The sequence below is a fragment of the Macrobrachium nipponense genome, chromosome 40 (assembly GCF_015104395.2).
Source record: "Macrobrachium nipponense isolate FS-2020 chromosome 40, ASM1510439v2, whole genome shotgun sequence".
In the NCBI taxonomy this organism is placed as follows: Eukaryota; Metazoa; Arthropoda; class Malacostraca; order Decapoda; family Palaemonidae; genus Macrobrachium; species Macrobrachium nipponense.
The window spans coordinates 30,920,635-30,944,093 of NC_061101.1; the positions used below are offsets into that span (position 1 = coordinate 30,920,635).

Below are 23,459 nucleotides of genomic sequence, written 5' to 3' on the forward strand. Positions count from 1 at the left end.
TATTCTCAGATTCACTTCTTCTCGCACCTTATAACATATAAAAATTACTCTTTTATATTTATTCCCAAAATACACGCGTATGCGATCATCTACTATCATTTGTCTCTGATTCTCTACCTACTTCCTTTGTTTTTCTTACCTCATGACCCGCAAACCTTTAATCTACCTCACCATCACTTTGTCATCGCTCTATCTTTAAAATATTAAATAGGCCACGGAAACAACAAACATTTATCCAATTCCCCTACATCAATAATAATAAAATAAATAATAATAATAATAATAATAATAATAATAATAATAAATGTTGCCTATAAAAGCCAACACTCCTCATAGCGAAAGATTCAGGGTCGTCTCAGACACATTTTGAAATCCCATTGTCTCTGTTGATTTCAAGTTGTGAAATAGTACATTCATGGAAACTAGTCGACTGTAAAGGTTGGTCACCGATTGGATTAGAAACATCATGCCAGCTGAGAACCGGAGGCTAACGCCTTTGACAACCAATTTCGTACAGGGCATATAGGCATTTAGTTATGCTAACCTGATAGAGGCGATGATTTGATGTGGTTCACTTGGGTATTTGTGAAAGATGAGTTATGCTGCGAGGACTCGGAGGCAAGACTTGGCGGATGGGCCTCAGGGTGAAGCGTGGGTGTGTGGTGGCTCTCTGCCTCTGGAGGGCACAGTGCCACGGGGAAAGTGCCACTGCTCCCTACGTGGAAGTCCGTAGGTTGGTCTGAAAATGCATACAACATTAAAAAATTGTAACCCGAAGCAGCATCTCGAAAGGAAGGGTTCAAAACGTGTGTGAGATGAAGGCTGAAGCTTATTAGTCATAGTAGAAGTTAAGTGATAGGACATTTTGGTTTAGTTCGTGGGTAAAGACAACTTTGCACATATCTTTGTAACCGTCAGAGGTGTCAGATTCTAGATAATATCTTAAAACTTTCTAATTGGATATCTTAGCCAAATTTATCAGCTATTTCTTGAACGCCCTATAAAAAGGTTAATGGAAAAGAACCAACCTCCCAAATTTTGACCAAGTTGCTTCTAAAAATTCTGAGTCTCTTCTCTCTCTCTCTCCCTTTTTTTTTTCTTTTTAGCTGATAGGTAAGATGGGCGAGAGAAGAGTGAAGGCAGTTAGCTAGCTAACCATGGTAGGGAATAGTTTGGGCAAAATGGTATAAAAAGAACTTGCCACATCATGTGGTACAAATATCTGCTTTGGTCCATGGTCGCTTTGCGTGATAGAAGTGCTAGAAGACTGTTCAGCGACATTTTCATGTGGTCACATAACGGAGATAAATCTAACTACAATTTTTGGCTGCTTTTCATATGAAGTATTTTTTTTGTCTGCATTTTTGTACCAACAGTCTTCTTGTCATTGCAAACCCCATCAATAGTATAACTGCCAAGTGTTTTGTTCTTCAAGAGTTGCTTCTATTAAGGCTGGTCTGAAACATTTCAGGTTAGACTGAGACTGCTTTTGTGTGAGGCTAATTATCCAAATCCAACTGAGGGGAAATGTGAAAACCATGTTTAGACGGGGTCCCGTTACTATCGCTGAAGCGAGTTCTCTCGCAGTACCTGACCTTTCAACATCGAGACAAGGGCGGCTCTTGGAGGAATAAACCATTATTCCTCCAAGGGGCGGCTCCTTCTACCCGAACATCCAATAACGGGCTCCGCAAAGCCCTGGCATTCAAAGACATAATCTCGCCATGGGTTGCTGAGAGATTTATGGGGTCCAGGGTGTGTTTGGAGGGGTTTGTGTGGTTCACGATATGAGAGAGAGAGAGAGAGAGAGAGAGAGAGAGAGAGAGAGAGAGAGAGAGAGAGAGAGAGAGAGAGGAAGCTTTTATTATAGTTTCTCAAGCAGCAAGCATTAGAGATTCATTTGTGTGAATTTGGTTTGCTCTTAGTGCCGTCTACGGAACTAAGGCCATTGAAAATCATCTATTTTTGCAACTTTTTCCTTTAGCCTTTCAGATATGTCTTTAATAAAGACCAAGATCCCTTGCCATGTTGACCTTGAGAAGGAAAATAAAAGTAAACAAAAGCGAAATGAGCGCCATTCCTTCTTCCGCAGCTCTTAAAAATGCAATGCAGTTCTGATGGCAGAGTTGGGAACGCTTCCCGAAAGGTATAGCATTCGGAATAAATCACTAAAACCCCTCCCCCTATCTAACTCTGCCATTCCCGCCCCCTGGTAACCCCCTTTCCTTTCCCAGATTTAAGAGTATATGGAGATAATAGGGGACAATCCCACAACGTGAATGGAACCTAATAAAACGAACAGAGACGTTATAAAGTCATTAGCCTTCCCCCTACCAGACTAACTGAGCGTTAAGTGTCCTAATTTAAGCCTTCGTTGAATATATGAGGCGTTGGGGAATATCTCCCCCCGCTCTTTTTTTTCATTTTCCTTCGCACCCTCTTCTCATTCATTTCGGTCTACACGGGGAGAAACTTATCGCCCCCCTTTTATTTTCGCTCGAAGGGCAAATCTTTCGCTTCATTTCGTATATTTCGTGGACCCCCGGCCCCCAACAAGACGTGAGCTTTAATTCGGGGAAAGCAAAGCTTCAGGAATTTCGTTCCCGATTCCATGGAATCTTTGAATATCTTCGCGTCTACGATATGCACCAAAAACACAAGGCGACGATGAGCAAGGAAAGACGCGGCTTTCGAAACAGCGCGAGCGAATCATTGGGGATTCTTATTAAAGAAAGTCTCTCGGGGACCGCTGGCTGGCTGGCGAAAGAGGATTGAGGTGTTGTGGGGTTAGCAGAGGGGTGGTGGGAGGGAAGGAGGAGGGAGGGAGGGAGGGAGAGGAGGGCGTCAGGAGGAGATCATGTATGATACGCGACTTGATCCCGCAAATGGTTTAAACACGGAATCAAATTGTTTTAACGGGCTATGATAGCGACCCTAATATTTACAAAGCCATATTTTTTCGGTGGGGTCGGGGGAAAGATTATTACGTCGGCCCGCGAGGGGAGATGGTGGTGCGGGGGGAGGGAGTATTGGAAACAGGCGATGAAATAAGAGGCGAGGCGAGAAAAGGGTAGAAAGTTTGCTATATTGAGTGAGCGTGGAAATGACATTACAAGGGAAAGAGCCTGACAGATACGCTTGTCAAATGCATAGCTCTATGGAGTGAAGATATTAAATTAGCAGTCTGTGGAAATATAAAAATAGAATAAAACGGTAAAATCAGAGGAAGAGAAGATGACTTAGTTGATGCATGGATTATGGAATACTGAAAAGCAGACACAAATAAGATCATAAACAGCGTACACACAGAATAAAAAGTAAAAGGAGAGAACAGAGAAAGAGAAGGAGACTTGGGAGAATAGAACCTCGCAAGAACACATTTATATTTAAGATTAAGTGTCCAGATAGTATGATTTACTGCTTTGTAATCTATTTCACCATTAAACTTGGCCGTTATTAGCTCGTTCGTTTCATTAAAAAAAAATATGTAAGGGGCGATGGTGGCTCCTGGTTTCCATTAAATCAAATTTCTCATTGACGCCTGAAGGGAAATTTACATATCAGATAAAAAATGATTGACTGCATTTTTAAGGACGCTACAGAGTTGTAAAAATTGATGGGAACATTTTTTGCGACGTGTTGTTTGTAAAAGTTTGTATTTTGTATAACATACCGTATATTATATATACACAAATATGTGTGTATATGTATATGCATATATGTATACCATATATATATATTAATATATATATATTATTGTGTGTGTGTGTGTGTAGTTGTGTGTGTGTGTGTGTGTGTGTGTGTAAAAGTATATATGTTTTGTAACCCTACTTCTCAACTTACTTCCAAAGAGGTAATAAAAACATTAAGGCTTCAAGAACAACAGCATAATTAGCTATCGTTTCTTTGAGGAGTTTTCGAAATGACTTGTATGAAAACATGCTCTGTAAGGGGAATCATGAATAGATAATAGAATTGATAACTTTAATGCAAATGAAAGAAGCATATTATCATTAATGACATTGTCGTTTTCAGAAAGTCGAAATTTGAAACTTCAGCACATCTGGTCGCAAGTTCTTATGCTTATTAAATAACAAATATTTTCTTGATTTACATTACGAAGGTTAAAGTTATCGAACCTTGGGCTTTAGATTTGAATTTTCGGAAAATTATGGGAATGCTTTCGATCCAAAACTCTGAAAAAATGACTTTGCGTAAGTTTAGCTTGTATATATATTTAAATATTTGAAATGAAGATGATGCCGAACGTTGCTTTATATGAGATGCGTCTCTCTTCATAGTGCACTGAAGATAATTGTTCCATAGCGTTTCTCTTCATAGTGCACTGAAGATAATTGCTCCATAGCGTCTCTCTTCATAGTGCACTGAAGATAATTGCGAAGATAATTGCTCCATAGCGTCTCTCTTCATAGTGCACTGAAGATAAGTGATGCATAAAACCCGCGAGAGGTTACTTCAGACCTGGTTATGGGGTTTCGTTCTATCGTGGCGGTAAGGTTTATAATTTCCCCCCAAAATGATTGTGTTTGGTCTCGGGGGAAAGAATTTGGTGCTCTTTAGGAAGTAGGAGAAGGTAAAGGTAAATACAGAAAGAAGGGATCTCGCTTATTAAAAAGAAAAAAATAATTGATAAATAGATAAAAATGTAATAAAATGCAAGGAGACATAGCATTAGGGTAGTAATGCATTGCATGATTGTTATGTGTCCAGACTGGCAGAGAAACAAAGTCACGAGCAAGAGCTAATGCCGTCTTCATGGTCAAACCCATTTAAGGAAGCCCTTTTAGTAACTGGAAAAGGTCAGTCACCAGGATCTAATTGAAATTTTCGAGTTACAGGAGACGTAACCTTGAGTCAGACTCTGTTTGTAGATGTAATCAGTAAATTTGGTTACCGGAATCTACTGACGTGGGGCGTAGAGTTTCAGTTCCTTAAGCCTGGAAAATTAAAACAAGACTTAAGCAATATACTCCCGATGTGACATTTTTCCCAAATCGTTATATACGGATCTTGCCTAAGATTTAATTTTTTGTTGCCAGTCACAAGACTCATCTTTGATGACATTTGGTAAAAATCCACATGTAGCGCAGCAGATAAAATATTTTTTTCAGTAAAATACCTCAGTTAATGATACCAGCATGAAATTTGGTACATATCTTCTCCATAGGCCACTTTTTGAAAATTACTGGGTGTCCACTCAAAATTCCAAAATGGCTGCCATTTTTCAAGATGGCCACTAACATGGGACTCATATGCTTCTGTTCATGTTTTTATGCATTTACTTTGGTTATACATATATTAAGCAGAGTCACCAAGCAAAAGTAAAATGTATTTCTGTTAAAGATTTCATATAGCATATATAAAGAAAGATGACATCCAGTATCGCGTCTCTGGATTCAGTAGGCATGGAAAAAAGTGTTCCTGTTCAATGTAATAGTTTGCAAGTCTATATATAATTTAGTTGGTGGTTTTGTCTTTAGTTTTAGTTTAAAATAGTGAATGTCAGCGCACAACTATGTTCACTGCTGTGTAACTCAGCATGGCGCTCAGTGTCAGCTAATCTTGCTTTACAAACGCTGTACCTAGTAGAAAGTATATATATAGTTGGTAGCTATAGTTAGACAGCCTTGCCGGAGAGCCAAGCCAAGGGTATGTAGGGCTCTACATGTCTTGTTCATGTACTTACCTGGATGGTGTACAGATCACACAGGACTTGAGTGGCACTGGATGAATGATTGGGCTAGGTGCAGGGTGACCTAACCTAGTTGTCAAGAGCTCATAATGGCAAGTGTAAATTCAATCACAGGCAAAAGAAAGGCCGACTGGAGCAAATGTTGTCTTTGCCATGAAAGCAAGAAAAATGAATATCTAACTTCACTCTTGGCCTCTGTACATCATAATATTGAACATGATAGGTACATAGTGATTTCAACCAGTATGCCATTGTTCCAGGAGATTGGTGAAATGCAACTTAACTTTGACCCAGTGAGGCTGGATGAAGGCAGTGGCATAGAGGCAACACTGCAACAATTCATTTAAAAATACCACAAGAGCTGTAGGGTCATGTTTAATAATGCAAAACTTGATTGTCCAAGAAAGCGAAGATCCACAGTTGAGGTAGTGAACCACATGAAAAGCATGCTAAACAGCGTCGAAAAAGTCATGACAATGAAGCATGCATTTTTTGTGAAAATGTCGCACCGGTATCACATCCTCGACAAGGAATGACCATGAATTTCAACAGAAGACTACATGAGTGTGCTCGCACATTTATTGGTGGTATGTCTCAGTAGCCTTTACAATAGAGATATCCCATCTTAGAAATTTTGAGGAAGACCAATGTCACAGTGAAGAACCAGATGTATATCCACTGGCTGTATCAGAACTGGTTAATTATGTCATTTAAACCTGTTTGGGTTCGGATGGTCCTGCCCAAGATTCGTGGATGAATTATTATTAGAAATCCCTGAATTAGAAGCACACAAAAAAGTAAGAAGTGTGCTACTTGCTTTGCAGAAAGATGTAGCTTTAGCTCTATCTCGGACAGCTGACTACTTAGATACACTTGTGATTGCTAAAGCAGCAAAGATACTTAGGAAGCATATTCTGGATCATCAGTCCAGGTTTGACGGCATCTTTGGGGAAGGATGCATCAGTGATGCCATACCTCAAAGTCTGCTCCAGTTCACTAGTATGGTCGAACATGGAGCAGACATAAAGTCACAGCTAAAGTTTGGCTCATCAAAGAGAGACCTGGCTGTTGCTCAGCTCCTGCAGTACAACTGCTTTTCAAAACAGAAGGAAGGAGCAAGTGTACATCAACACTCAAAGGGTAGGGAAACTCCTTTTCCAGTGTTCATGGTCATGGCTATCTATGCCAAAACCAGGAAGAGAAACCTAGTAGAAATGCTTCATGATCATGGCATGAGCATTGCCTGATACAGGTGCTGGAGATATTAGCCCGACTGGGATATGCCACTGTCACTAAGTATATGGAAGAGGGTGTAGTCTGTCCACCTGTCTTGAGAAAGGGTTTGTTTACCACTGCAGTCATGGACAACATTGATCACAACCCTTCAGTAACTACGGCTACGACCTCTTCTCATGGGACCAGCAATTTGGTATTCCAGCACCCTGCTATAGACAACTGGGGGAAAGAGTGTCAGCCAGTACAGTTTGGGCCAGAGACGGTAAAATCTGTGCTTGAGCTACCTGACTCCTTCATAAATATCCCCTCTGCTTCCTTAAGTCCAAAAACTCAACAACACTAAGTGGTGCAGTGCCAAATCCAGTCTCAGACCTGCTAGGACCACAACTGGGTCTTATAAAATATGGCTGCAAATCTGGTTGCCATGTCAGGTGCAAATGCTACAGGCTTGGGCGTACATACACAGCTTTGTGTAGCTTCAAATGTGAGGTGCAAACTATGTATAATGTTGCAAATGATGCTTCAGATACGTCTGAATGAGAATTTCGTCACACTAAAGGGTGACACATGCATCTTGGAAATCTTGAGTTCATTTCAGGCTTAAAAAATTACTTTGAGACAGAGACAGTGCTCGAACACAGATAAGATACTTTGTTATTATACTCCATTATAGTCTTGTGCTTGTATACTTTTCAGTAGCATTATGGGGTCCCTTTCCAAGATGTAATATTGATAATAGCCTAGTAGAAATGCTAGAAACGGACTCTCTGGCCTCATAAATGGAAGCATAGATAAAAATTTCATGTCTCTATCTTTCTTAGTTGCAGAGTTATCAAGCAAAACGTTTCATGCCAGCCATTTTGTACGCCGTCTCTAACTCAATGGTAAATATAGTAGTAGGAGCTGTGTGATATCTTCTATGTTTGCAGAAGTTTATCCCAGCAAAACGTTTCATGCCAGCCATTTTTTACGCCGTCTCTATCTCAGCGGTAAATATAGTAGTAGGAGCTGTATGATATTTTCTATGAACTCTTCTAACCAGGAAGACATTATCTGAATAATGACTGATGTGTTTCATTTCAACAATGTTTTACTCAAAGTATCAGCAATCGAAACATCTTGAAAAGTGGCGGCCATATTGAAATTTTGCATGGACACCTAGATTTGTCGACAGGTGGAGGCGGGTTAAAATCGGCATTTGCTTGTATCACTAACTGAAGTATTTTTCTACTTAACTGCTGCACTAATAGAATACACACCATTACAAGCATAGTTGCTTGAAGTGCTCTAATAGGGGAAAGCAGTCCTGTACAGTAAAGGACACTGACTGGTAAACAACAAGCTAAGAGAAAGAACAAAGACAAACAAGATAGATAATATTAGAGATAAATAATTAAGTAGATTTATAAATTTGTGACCACTAAAACTGGCGTCACAGCACCTAGGTTATTGATGCCACAAGTAGAATAAATAACATAAATAAACTCCGAGACGAGATTTGATCAGCTTGTTAAAAAAGGAAAATTGTTCCAGGTTTACCGTTCGTTAATTCTAACAGGTCAGCTGCTGGATTAGGAAGATCATTCTACAATTTGGTAACAACAGGATAAAACGAAAAACGTGTGGTGCTGGAGTCACAGAAAAAAAAAAAAAAAAAAAAAACAACAACGTAAGACTGCCAGAATGGTATAGCCTAGAAAGATCTGAATGAATGCAAAGGATCATCAGAATTACGAAAATTATTATACAACTTGTACACTGAACTAACTGAACGACGGTGTCAAAGATTAATACCAAGATCGGGATTAAGAAATTTGATAGAAGGGAAGTTCTTGCCCAAGAAGTTAAAATAGTGTCAGCTGCTGAAGGCCAAACAGGGGAAGAATCTTCAGAACATAGAATTAAAACATTTCTCTGGACAGATCGGTCAACAGTAATTCATAAGAGTTTCAGTATGCCGATTTTGTGTGTGTTTGTATGTATTTGCGGATAAGATAGACCGCTATATCCCCAAAGAGTGAATGAGTAAAGTGTTTATATATATATATATATATATATATATATATATATATATATATATATATATATATATATATATATATATATATATATATATATATACATATATATATATATACATATATATATATATATATATATATATATATATATATATATATATATATATATAGTATGTGTGTGTGTGTGTGTAAGGTTGTTCTTTCATTTGTCTAAACGTGGAACGACTTTGTCGAGGCTATTTAAACATACAATGTTATGAATATCACTTTACAAAGTTTTGTTCCTTCCACATACATCTTTTATCAATGACAGCATAAAGTATGAAAAATATCAAAAGTAAATTTTTTGAGGAATAAGATGTCAAGAAAATTAAAGGGTTTTGAATTACTCGGGTTAAACTGAAATGAAAGTTGTCATTGTAAAGAAAAGTAACAACTACACTATCCTAGTTTAGATCAAAGTCGCATGCAAGAACTTGATTAACTCATAGATAACTGCAGCAATATCCTGATTTATAAGACTACAATGACTTAAAGCACAGATAGATAACTACAGTATCTTATCTGAAAGGTAAATCGAATCATTTCAACTATAACCTCAGTATCATAAAAACAATGATAACTGCAATATCTTAAGTAAGAGATAACAACAATATTGCATTCCGTGGGAATGCAATATTGCTGTTATCTGATTGAGAACTAATTTACCTTGGTTTGCATTCCACAGACTGGAACAGAACCGGCCAGCCACATTGTCCCCGCTGAAATCTGCAACGAAAAAAAAGAGGATGTTAATTTGGAAATGAAAGTTCCTTTGGGCCATATAACGAAGATTTGTGTCCCCGCTGAAATCTGCAACGAAAAAAAAAGAGGATGTTAATTTGGAAATGAAAGTTCCTTTGGGCCATATAACGAAGATTTGTGTCTATTGCTTCATTTCAGTTTGTCTTTGATGTCGGCGTGCTCATGTTTGCATGCAAAGGATGATAAATGACTTTGCCTAACTATTGTACAGGGCAATTAGACCCCTGGTGTTTAAACCCGACCATAGCCTGCTGCGGGTATCATTAGAACGCCGGCATATGAGGCGATTTTTTTTTTTTTTTTTTTTAATTTTTTTTTTTTGTCTTCCTAAGAAAGATGAATCACTTTTAAACGCTGTCTTCACCTCGGGAACCAGGCGATCATTGCGTCGCGAGATTAGATCGCTCGCCATTGGCGTTAACCTTTTGTTAAGCCGTTTGTTTGCTCAGCGGTGACGCGGAAGCGAAACAGATGACTGCGACAAAGTCCTGGTAATTGTGAGAACTTCATCAGAAAATCCATTTCGGGATTCTTTTAATCACAGTGGCAATTACTGCGCTGCTAATCGCTCGAGACCCCACCCGGAGGCCTTCGCCGTCTTGTGACCTCCGTTCATGTCGGATGTTCCCGCTTAAACGTTCCTTTCCGTCATGAGGTCGGACATCCGGGTCCAAGAACCAATTAGATTTAGTTCAGCAGTGCTGGTTTTCATTGCTGGCCTGTGGTCGATCATTTCAGATTCCGTACAATATTATTGTGTTGGCGAATCTGCTGTTTTCGAGGATTGCCTGTCTCTTATGCATGATGTTTATATTGCTTCATGCGGTACCTGAGACGGCCATATTGGCGCAGGTAGTGTCTTGCATAATAGTAAGAAAGGGATGTTGAGTACGAAACTACCCTAAATATAGAAGAAAACTGTATCTACGTAGAACAGAATCCCGATCACAGATGGAGGTGAAAAACAGAGATTGGTGTACAATCTCTATCTTCCACTGTGATCGGGATTCTGTTCTACGTACAATTTTCTTACATTTTTAGGGTAGTTTCGTACTCGACATCCCTTCCGTACTATTATGCATGACGCTACCTGCGCCAATATGGCCGTCTCAGGTACCACATGAAGCGATATAAACATCATGCATAAGAGACAGGCAATCTTCGAAAACAGCAGATGGGAGATGAGAAGTCGAGATCTGACTGACAGGACAGTCAGTTGCTCTCGTTATTTGAAGACTGAATCCAGGAGGTTTTCCAGTACCAACGGAAAGATGACCACACATTGGTCACACAGGAACCACGTGCTAATTGGATATAGCCTGGCAGAAGCCATACTAGTGATTCCAAAGTATAAAATGCACATCTTGACCTATGGTACTGGACTGAGTGAGCGTTGAGAAATTTTTCAGCTGTAGCAGAAGCTGAAGCAATATAATGGTAGTCTGAAGAATTATACCGTTCATCTTTACTTACACTGGGGCTAAACATGAGGAAGGATTGTAACTGAAGTTGAAAATTAGCGAGAACATAGCATAGACACCAATTTGCCCAGTTTTGTCGGCAGTCTTGTTTTTTCCGACTTTGGAGGTATGAAAAACTATGTAAATTACTGCTTCCTCACACTGACGTGGAAGCCATTATGAATTTGGATGCTGGGAGTCTTGGCGGAAGTTGAGGTCCAGAAGTTTAAGCGTAACATAACTGAAGTTTATGCTTCATATGTAAAGGTAAATTTCCAATGAAAAAAAAAATAGATAAAAGAACTTGAATGAGAACGGATGAAGTTGATCACATATGGAAGACCAGCCCCGTATTTGGTAGACAAATTTGAATACCGGAACAACTCGAGAACGCTTCTGTAATTCTCGTTAGTGGTAGTTAGATAATTAATTTTTAACATATTTTCATTGTATAACCCCATGGTTAAAAATAATTACTTGGCCTTTCCTTAATTTCCATGTTATTTTGCACTTCTACCTTTCATGAAACTAAGAAAAACCTTGGTCACGATATCATTTAGCGGAGAGAAATGCCCTGCCTCGTTCACCCCATAAAGGTGATAATGACACCCCACGCTAAAGGCATAAACGACCTTTTGGTCGAGCACGCGATCTTGACACGACAGCAATTAGATCTCTTTAGATGAGATACCCCTTCTCATAATTATATAAGAAAAATAAATTTTAAAAAATGACAAAAAAAAAGATACTTTTAAGACGGTAATCGTGTCTTTGTTCAAACCGGTTGGCTTTGTAACCAAACCATTTAAATCCTGGTTTATGATTTTATTACTTCCGTGGAAATGACCTCAAAAGGTAGGTGTGCATTTAAAGTTTTATATGTTGCTTTAAGCAAACTGCCCCTAACTTTTCGCGAAGGTGGACGACTGTCCTTCGAGGGATATCTGCACCCTGGTCCCTCCAAGGCACGGAAATGAGCGTGTTTGAGTGTGTCAAGTAAATGGCCTTAATTAGAGTGTCTTCAAAGGTGTTTACAGCAAAGATAATACAGCTCGAGAATAATTGTTCTCCGAAAAAAGTGACCTGGTTCAAAGAGCGACCTAGGACGCTCTCTCTCTCTCTCTCTCTCTCTCGCTCTCTCTCTCTCTCTCTCTCTCTCTTACACACACACACACACACACACACACACACACACACACACATATATATATATATATATATATATATCTATATATATATAAGTTTCCGCCCAAATTAACCTCACTGCGGCACCTGATGTCATTTTCTTGGATTAGATAAATGTAGCAAAGAAGAATGCAAATATCAGCAATATAGAGTAAAAAAAAAACTGCCATAACCCCGCTGGAAACTGCCTATGAAAATCTATCCTAATCTTAATGAAGCATTGGGAAATAAGGAAAAATAAATAGATAAATAAATATGCAGGAACAAAAGAAAAGTTAGGGGCATAACATCCTATAGTAATCAATATGAGATATTTACAGTATTAGAATTTAGCAGTAGTAAAATAGAAGGTGCATAATGAGACTCAGCCCGAAGGAATTTGAATAAATCATGAAACTGGGACAAAGAGAATCAGTACCTTAGGATCTGGTGATCGCACTCGTTTTGGGAAGTATCATTTCTCTTACCAAATCACAAAACCAACTCTGCAGCGCCTCAGTGGCGTGATGGGTATGGTGTTGGCGTGCCACCTCGGTGGCCGAGAGTTTGATTCGCGGGCATTCCATTGAGGGGTCAGAGATGTGTATTTCTGGTGATAGAAGTTCATTCTCGACGTGATTCGGAAGTCACGTAAAGCCGTTGGTCCCGTTGCTAAATAACCAGTGGTTCCATGCAACGTAAAAACACCATACAAACAAACAAAAAACCAACTTTGCAAGATAGAGAAGCTGTCAATATTAAAACTCATTTAAATTTCAGTGCACCGTTCTGAAACATTAGTTCAGGAAATACCATTGTCTGATTTCGGCCAGAGTACCTCTGATGATTAGTTAATGGATGTACAAACCACCTATAAGGTTCTTGCACCCAGTGGTACATCACCGTGCAATCAGCAAGAAGAGAGCCGGAAACCAGTCTTTCCACCATGTACCTAAGACATCACGTCTTCTTTCACTGAATACAGATATTAGTCTTTACGCTTCAAATAAATGTTAGATCCTTTCTCCAAAAAAATAGTGTTATCTGGATGGAATGTGTGGACGATACACCCAAGAGCCTCCTGTTGAAACCCAGCTGTTGTCTAAACAGATGCCACAAAAACAATTTAAGAAAACAAATCGAAATAAAGCCCAGTCTATAAAGTCCACCCATGGCAAATTCATCCGTGGAAAGTTGAACTAAATTTGAACAATCAAATGATATGGGGTCCTTTTTTTCTCCATACCTCAGTGGAACTGTAGAGGACTAGGAACTCGAAATGAGCAATTAAAGAATATAATCCATGATCACAACCAAGGAATTACATATGAATCTAGTTTGAATGAAAAAATATATGACGTTACAGAACTCTTTATTGGGCATACAGATTACAGTTTTGTTCCATATACTTTCCTCTTAATTTGGACATCACTTAGAATGACATCCAAAATGTAATCAATTTACTCCTACCCAGACGCCATTTTTACCACTTAGAGATTTTAATGCACATAATCCCTTATGGGGCAGAGGAGCATTGGATGCCGGTGGCAGGCCTGGAGGATGACCCTAGCAATAACAATAAAATAATAGATAATGGAGCAATGACCATAATATCTATGCAAGTGTATATATAACCAAAAACCTAAGCATTTACTTATCTGATAAACAAATTGATTTTGACTGGTTTTTAAATTAATACTCTGGCCCAATCAACATAGAACCTGCGGTAAATATTCCTTTAGAACTTCGTCATAAGTGGGTGGCTCTGCACATGCAAAACTTTTTTTCAAACATGCTATGGCTAAACAAAATAGATATTTTAAAACGTCAAATGGAAATCATGACTTACCTACATAAATGACATAACTTCATATCAAAACAATCCATCAAGAATGTTTTGGGAAAAAAAATTAAAAGCATAATGAAAGTACATTCCTATTCCTCTGCCCACTCTTAAATAGTAGCCTTATAACGTATCCTGAAGGAGGTGCAGAAAAATTAGGAAAAAATTCCTTAAAATTTCGAACAGAAAACCCGTTCTTTTTAGTGCCTAGATTTATCTTGATCTTATTGAAAATAATAGAGAACCTTACCAGGCTATATTAACTTTACAGATTCATTATAGAAATCTAAACCGTCTCCCTATGAAATGGTAAGAAAAATCGAAGCAATTCCTTTAAAAAAAAAATCTGGATAATGGGGTCCTACTAAAGAGCTGAAAAAGTGCTCTGATCATCCCTTTCAAAATTCCAAATAAAGATGCATCTTCAACCTGCAACTGCAGTCCATTACCTCTGACAGATTGTGTCTATAAGCTGATGGAAACTATTAACAACACCGGGCTTATGTACCTGGAAACCAGATATGCTTCACCTTGCCGATTTGGCTACCAGAAAAGTCGATCTACTCAAGATCCCCTGCTTAAGTTATCAAACCAAAGCAAGATTAGAGTATTTATATTTAGAAAAAGGTGGTGATACAGTTTGGCGTTGCATTATAAAGCAGTTATTTGACATAGGTTTTAAACGAAACAAGATGAAAGAGTTAGATTTTCTTTTTCAGATATTCTTTAGAGTCAGTTCGAAATCACATATCTAATCCTTTTCTGTCACTTGTTTTGCTGTTGCTTCTAACAGTATTCTAGACAAAGTACCACAACCAGCAAGAGGCTTTTTACTTGCAGATGACTTTTTATTATCATATGCAGTATCCACCTGCCAATATATGCAGACTTGCAGAGGTCTATTAATGCACTTATTTCAGAACCTCATATATTGAGAAGATTTGTGTGAATTCACATGAATCGTCACCGGCAAGAGCTAGGAATCCAGCCTTTAAGATCTCGATAGAATGCAGTAGTTCAAGAATGTTGAGAACAAGATCTGCCCTGTATGAAATCAGACAACTTGAAGAATTAGATCGCGATAAGATAAAAACCGAGAAAAACCTTGAAGTAGATCATGCATTTATCCCTCTTTCGCCTAATGAAGAAGTAAGCACGTGCATTAAAACCTTAGAGAAAGTAAGATCATCTAGAAGAAGAGATACAGAGTAAAGTTTTAGAACATAATAGTGAACAGAGAGGTAAAAAAAAAGTTACACCAACGGATCAAGATGACAAAATGAAGTGAGGAGTTCAGTAGTACATGATAGGAAGTCTTCTAACTCTTCTATTCATGCTGCTGAAGCAGCAGCCGTGGTCAGTGCTTTGGAACTTGTTGGAACTTGTGCACAAGAGGAAAATTAGGTATTGATTATAGTTACTCGAGAAGTGTATTGGGAATATGAAAAAACTGAACCCTTTTCACCCTCTGATTCGCAAAGCTCTGGGGTGGCTCTTGAGCCATCTGTCAGTCACACATCAGTTTAGTTTTTGTGGGTTCCTTGCTCTTCCAGAAATGCAAGGAGATGAATAAGATGACAGAGAGATTAAAGATGTCACAAGATGCAAATTTTTTATCACAAAGGTCCCACATTGTGTTATGAGAAGAGTCATTAAGACTTATATTCTGAATAGATGGGGAAAAATATTATAAATATAATGTATATATACTATATACATACGTATATGTATATATATGTGAGTGTGTGTGTGTGTGTGTGTGTATAGTACATAAAGAAGATTCAATGAGAATTAAGTTTTTGAGGACTTGGTTATAGCCTCAACAGAAGGTTTGAAATCAATATGACCCTCCTTCGAATTGAGCGTACTAGATTAACCCATAATTTCATTTTGTAAGAAGCCAGTGCCCAAGAGTGTGCCTACTGTGATAGTCAGTTCCCTTTCTGTCGAGCACATAATGATGTGGTGTTCCAGAAACACCCGTTCAATGAGGATGTCCCATTTAGATCGTAAGAACATTCCGGAAATTTGAAATGATAATGTAGGCATGGATAACCTTGTGGGATATCTACGAGTTACCAGATTTTTGACGAGGAAAAAATATATGAAAGACTACACTTATTTCTCGTAACTAATCCACTGTCAATAATAGCCTCTATGTTCCTTGATGCCTTGAGGAAAATATAAATAAAAGATGCGCTGAATATACACGTGTATGCACATAACTGAAGGTTACCAGTTAAGTGATATTACCTGAAGTTTAGTTGAATGAGTGAATTTTTCCTTGTTTGTAAAGCATAGCTATAATACTAACCATGATGTGACTGAGAGAAAGGTCCGCCTGGTGCTGAAATCGACTCTCTTAAAATGTGACGTTGACGGTCGCTGCCTAATCTGCAAAAGGAAGAGTTCATTATCATTTCGTGATTTCAGTTTAAATAAAGGCTAAGTAAAATCCATTCATTTAAACTGTTCAATTCTTAGCAGAGTTTAACGGCTTCCATTTTGTGAAGCTCACATATTTCTGAAGTATCCTTTCTAATTCTAAACCTCCTGGTTAAAAATTCATCAAAAGTTCGTCTTACCAATAGTAACTGATTTCTTTTTATTTTAATTGGAGGCTGCTTTTTGTCGCTTTCGGTGTATTTTCCATTTTTTTTAATCAATAAGCTACTGGGCCTTTGGTTGGTAAAAACCAAAGGTTAAGTGTCACTTGTCTTTATATCTGCCAGAAGGAAATCTTGTTGTAGGACTTCTTTTTGTTCCAGTAACATAAATTGTAAAGTACTTTACAGGAAAGATAAGTGTAGACATCATTTGTCCTATCAAAACACTGGCAACATTCCAAATGATCTTTGTAGGTTGTGGGGTTCGGGATAGTAAGTATATTGGCAAGACGCTTTTCAGTTAGTAGGATTGTAATGACTTGCATCATTTTCTTAACTGTATTGTTAAAACATCGGTGATATTGTTTGGGAGCAATTGGATTTAATATAAAAAAATCTAAGAGCTAAAGTGGGGATAAATAAGGTAAGCAGAAGTGTGACGTTTTACGTTCTTGATGTATACCTGAATTTCTCTGAGGGCTGACTAGAAATGGAAATAGATTGACAGTGAACTCATTCTCTTGGCAATCAGAGTATAAATGTTAATTTCGAAGCTGGTGTATATATTCCAGTTAAATTAATCATGATAATAATAATATCAAAAATATGTTTTTGCAATAAAATCATGCAAAATAATTTAGAACACATGCAAGAAACTTATTAGAAAATTTAATAGCAGATGAAATGCATACCAAAATAAAAGATGAATACTGCATTTGAAATAGAGGGAAGGCACATTTGTCAAAGAGGAGCACCATTTCCTTACAGGCTTCTACAGTAAGGACGTGAGCAGGTCCCCTTCGATAACCAGGATCCTTTGGCTTTGACCACACAACTAAGCTCACCAACAGGGACCCCGGCATTACCAGAGGCCAAAGATTTCTTCCAGAATCCTCGGAGGATAGCTCACATTAATCAGATTGATCTGACTTAGCTCTCCCCAGAGAGTCCCTGCTTTCTAAAGCTTCTTGAGTAACCAAAGTCCTTTGGCTCCGGACGTTTAGAATTGGCTTCCGGATAGATTTCGTGTCTTCGAGGAGCTTTAGAAAGCAGGAACTGTGTTATTATGTGCCTTTTTCCTAGACTAAGTCAAATCAATTTGATTAATTTAGGATACCCTTCAGGAATTCTAATACTTAAGACAAATTGTACAGTGCAATCTCTTAATGGGTAAATCCTACTTAACATATTGTAATTTCCCCATATAATTATCTGTAAGTATTTAAATTTTGTAATACTACCTGAGTACCATATCAGCCCTGATGAATGACGTTTGTCTAGTAATCAATAGGGTGGAAAAGGTTTGTATAATACCACAGTCAATGCCATTCATTCAAGAGGGCTTTCCCCAATACGCATACCGCGTCCGGGTTGCCTATTGTGCTGTGCTTTGTAAGTTTTTTTTTTTTTTTTTTTGGCACAATAAATTGTTTTCTCTCTCCCTCGGTTATCAGTAGCAGCCATGGCGTCAACATAGGAGGCTCTGGCAATAATTGGCATGCAGGTAGCAACATTCTCGTCTAATCCTTCGGGCCAGCCCCACTTAATATTAACTCAGTGGTCTGGTTAAACTAAATAAAAAAAAAAAAAAAAAAGAAACACGTTGTCCAATGAAAGAGTGGCTGTTATGCATTTTTAAAATATGAAGTTAACAATGAATAAACATAGACTACTGTTGCTGTATTTGTTCCATTAGTATATTGAATATTATTTAGTTCTTACTTTAAAACTGAATTACATGTATAATGCGCAATCATAAATAGACGCTTATGTGCCTACTCTTAGTTGGCATTACTTCGCTATATTGAATATTAATTCTCATTAAAAAACTAACTTACATAATGGTTTATATGAATATGAATAAACATGCATGGACATGAAAGGACCCTGTCTTTGTCAGCAGCAGAATCATGTTCTTTAGTTTTTCCGACTATTTTAAGATATGCAGCATTTTTTATCAGTTATGAAAGTCTATGGATTTTACTTGCTCCAGGCAAGACTTATTCGATTAGATTTCAGTGAAATCCTCAAGACATTCAGGAATGATGTTGCTACTTGCAGCCTTCAATTGCAAATTATAAACAACCCCATCAATTATAAAAAAGAATAACTTTGACACATGATGTATGTATATAAACCTTTAGATTCAATAAAGTTCTGCACTTTTTTGTTTCTGATTGAAACGTACTCGTCACCCGAGGACGGGAAGAGAACTGGGCGAAAAGGTGGCCTCCCGACACTCACGTTCAGGTGCGCATGCGCAGGTCTTTTCGACAAGGGCAAATTTGCTCAGGTCGCCTGCGCGAGCAGAATAGACTGTGCAGGTTGTCCACATTAACTTTCAGGTGTGCCTGCACAAGTCGACTGTGCGGACACACCTGCGCAGATATAACAGCGTTAGTAGCCGCCCTTAAGAGCCCCATACACTAAACGATTGTATGAACGATTGTCTGTATCGTTCGCAAAAACATTGTGTATGGGCGTGTCTGAATGCAAAGGTGGGCGGAGCTTCGTGGTCTGAACGATCTCAGCAGAAATCTGTCACGACCAGGTTGCTGTCTTGCGACTTGTGTCTGTTATACACAGGTCGTTCAATGTATGTATTTGTCTGCCGATATAACGCTATCGCGCACGTCTCTTCTAGAGAGATGATGCCATGTCTTCCCGAGACAAAATCTTTGTTCAGACTGAAATCGGTGCGGAGATCGTTCATACTGTCTGAATAGTGTGTGTGTGTGTGTGTGTGTGTGTGTGTGTGTGTCGATAACGACAATTGTTTAGGCAATTAGTTTTCGAAAAAGGCACATAACAGTTTCTGCTTTTTGAACCTCCTTGAAGACGCAAACTCCCTCCTTGGCTCCGAATACTTATAGTTTACTCCTGGATGGATTCCATGTCTTCCGAGGATTTTGGAAGTAGGAACTGTGTCATGTGTCTTTTTCCTAAAACTAAATCAAATCAATTTGACTATTTGAGGCTACCCTCCGGTGATTCTCCGGGGAGAGTCTTTGCTCTCTGATGATGCCGGGGACGCTCTGGTGCTTCCCAAAGAAGCCCAAATAACTTAGTGGCCCTCTTTGCCGGCTTCATTTTGTTTAGGTTGAATTCAAGCGCCTCTGGCGCTCGGGATTCAAAATCTCTTGTCCAGCTTCATAACATTTCCATCGTCGTACTCTTTCATTGGTGAAAAATGCTCGTCTAGCGCGCTGAGTTTCGCTAAAAGTCACATCTTTGTCGTCAACTTATTTTTCGAAATTTGAAGAGGTAAACAAACATTGACACACTAAAGAGTGCATGCGCCATATGCATCAGCAGACTGCAACACACCATACGGCCCCGTAATCGTAGCTACCTCGACATATGTGTGTATACATATATATGAAGTTATGACAACATTGCAAATTCCTATTTCACACCATTATATATAGAAAGTCGATAAGAAGATAAAGCCATTTCCCCTAGTTATCCACATGAATCAAGAGACTTGAATGTTCACTTGAACTTGTTTTATATATTTTATAGCAGTAAACAAATGAGGAGAGAATGCAAGTGACCTCCTCACCTGTAATCTTCCGGAATGGAATGCGACCAGCCCTCTTGTTCTTCTGGACAGGGAGAGGCAGCCCCCGGGTAAAACATCACCTGCGAAGTATATTATTAATGTTAATAATAATGATCATTTAAATCATACGAATGACATTCATTTTGATATTCGCTGTCTGAAAGAGAAATAATGATTGTAGAAAAATCTTCAGGAAAAACAATCTTCGTTCCTGACGGAGAGTCTAAGAAATGGAGAAATCGTGGATGATGAACACCTTGAGAATTCGTTTGTCCCTAAGTTTGGTTCTTAGAGAGGTAGATTGGCTGGAATTTCTTATGGTAATATTACTTTTAAGCAATTATTGTTTTCAAAATAGTGAACTGGAAATAGCTCTTAGATCAACCCCTTCTCCCTAACACCCCACCCCCACCCCCTTCTCTCTCTCTCTCTCTCTCTCTCTCTCTCTCTCTCACACACACACACACACACACACACTATTCAGGATAATAACAGCATTTATGCTCAAATCAACTGTTATATATCTATTCATAATTAATGACACACCGATATCGAAATACGATAATGTTATCTGCGTAATTAGTCGTGTATTAAGATACGATTGTCGGTAGATGCATCCTTGAACACTTATTGTACGTATGTAGTACTGCTTGATGTTATGGATAGTAATAGAGATCACTGACCTTACTTATCTCGCTAAATTCTGATGAAACTTTGATAATTTATTTCGAGAAGAAAGTTCAACAAGAGTAAGAAGGCTTAGTTATTTTCAGTGGTGGGTTGCAAGTAAAATTCTTGTGTTATGTTGCAGATAAATCTAGTTTTGGTACACAGTTAGGAAAACCAAATTTCCTCTTAATGAATTTGGAATATTTATATAACCGTAAATGATTATCATATACGAGTTAATACAACATGTCATTGCACTCCATAAATAAAAAAATATATAACTCTTTTGAAAACTAAAAAAAAAAAAACTAAAAAAACCGACAGGAAATTCTTCATATTTCATTATCTTCATTTTATGTATAAAGAGTTGATCAGTTGTTTTTTCTGGTTCTTATCTCGATAGTAAGAAGACTTGATATTGACATCCCTATCATGTTTGGGAAGTAAAGCCCTGGGCACATTTTCCATTTCTTTTCCTTCTCTCTGTGAGGCCTGGAGTATATTAAGGGCATTGGGTTGCTGTACTCATAGGCCTATGCAGATGAAGAAGAAGGAAAGTTATAATTCATCTTTGCGCGGATGTAGGGATCCCTTGTTAGGTATCTTCCACGGGTAGGGTACGATTCAGTCACTGCCATTATAGCCCCAACCATTTCAGCGTTAAAAATTTCGGCTACAGCGCAGTCTCAGCGCCAGAAGAAATTCAAACTCTCTCTCTCTCTCTCTCTCTCTCTCTCTCTCTCTCTCTCTCTCTCTCTCTCTCGTGAGGATGCCATATTGGTTGGTAGGCTCTGTCATCTCCTTGTCTTAACCGCAGTTGAGAGTCATCACGTCGTTTGTATAGTTTCAGCACCAAACCAGCATTTGATATTTTTTTATTATTACAGCGGTTTTAATGAAATTTTTTAAAGCTTACATTTAACGACTTTCTGTCTAGTCAAGTGTAAACCGTGATTTACAACGATAGAATTTCACTGCTAAATCTAGTATCTTGTAAGCCATGGAACAAACAATTCAGAGTCTGAGAGGTTAGATTTTGCATATTGCATCATTTTAGTTGTGAGACCTCGTTGGAACATCTACCAACTTCAACCATCTGGTATGTGGATGGAACATTTGCTATTGCACCTCAGTTATTTTATCAACTTGACATTACCTTAGTCAAGAAATTCTATGGTGTTCACTCCATACTGTAAGCACTCTTGCAGAATAAGCAGCGTGCGATATACGTGGGAGTGCTAGAAATAATTTAGGAGATGGTACCATATGCACGGCCCATTATAATTGGAAAAGTTAAGTATCTGTTTTTTATGATTTTGGCGGTGAACTGGTGGCACTGAAATGGGGCTACCCCATCTTCCACAGATTAATGATAATCATTTGTTTTAGAATGCTTGATTCCATCCAAAAGTTAGTTATCTACCACCCGAAATGGCACTGACGTGTTTTTGTCCACTCCAAGAGACAGATGTAACGGCGACCCCATATGAAAAATGGAAACCAGCTGGGAAGAAGAGAGAGATGTGGAAAGAAAGGTGATCTTTGTTCGTGGAAAGTGCTTGATGGAAATTATAGAAATCCATAGCTAGTTGGGCTTCATAGTAGAATGAAAATATATCAGTCATCATCCTCGAGATTTCCTACGAAGGAAAAATATTAATTTTGTAATATAGTGGACGTTAGTTTTAAACTATACATCCGATGTTTTCCGGGCTCCTTATTCGGTCCATATCCAGATACCTAACCACCGAAGACGAGTGGGATGGGTTGTCATGAAATCTTCCTTAGGAATTTCTGTGATCCAACATCCATACAAGATATTATAATCACACCTATAGATAAATAAAATTTATGGCTCTCTTCTAAGTCTGATATCTCCACTGACGTTGATAATTCTTAACTCCGTCGCCTTTCGATGATGCAACCTGTTCCACGTGTACGATAAGCCGTCATTTTCTATCCTAACCAAAACCGAAAATTTATCGTTAACTAGAGAGCTGAGCTGAATGCCCTTCTTGGCCCCAATGGCTGGGCTGTGGCTGTCAGTATATGTCTATCCTTTCTATCTCTGAAGCACTGCTATCTCCGATGGGTTTTATTAGTTTAACTTTAAGCCAATATACTTAATTTCCTGATATAGGAAAGGAATATTACGTAAACTTTGTTTCCACTGACATGGGCCGGCTCCCGAGACAAGAACACAGTGATCACAGTCACATTCACACCAAAATTGCTGAGTTGTGGATGTGTGGAAAACCTGTACAGAACAGTTGCTTCATACACCACCAGCGTGACGAACCCACATTGCGCCACTCAACTCTATTTTATAAACACACTCGCTTCCTTTTACGTTTATATTCTTCCTTTCCAATACCACTTTC

General features: G+C 38.5%; 1 protein-coding gene across 4 annotated transcripts in view; it reads right to left on the minus strand.

Moving 5' to 3' along the window:
- Positions 1-23,459, minus strand: part of LOC135212058 (palmitoyltransferase ZDHHC5-A-like) — a 70,555-nt gene that overhangs the window by 7,897 nt on the left and 39,199 nt on the right. For all 4 annotated transcript variants that reach the window (XM_064245398.1, XM_064245397.1, XM_064245394.1 and 1 more), the window contains exons 2-5: positions 20,410-20,489; positions 16,556-16,635; positions 9,679-9,738; positions 545-739 (exon numbers count right to left, since the gene is read on the minus strand). In XM_064245398.1, coding sequence (XP_064101468.1) covers positions 545-739; positions 9,679-9,738; positions 16,556-16,635; positions 20,410-20,486 — 412 coding nt within the window. In that variant the 5' untranslated portion in view covers positions 20,487-20,489. The remainder of the gene's footprint in view (positions 1-544; positions 740-9,678; positions 9,739-16,555; positions 16,636-20,409; positions 20,490-23,459) is intronic.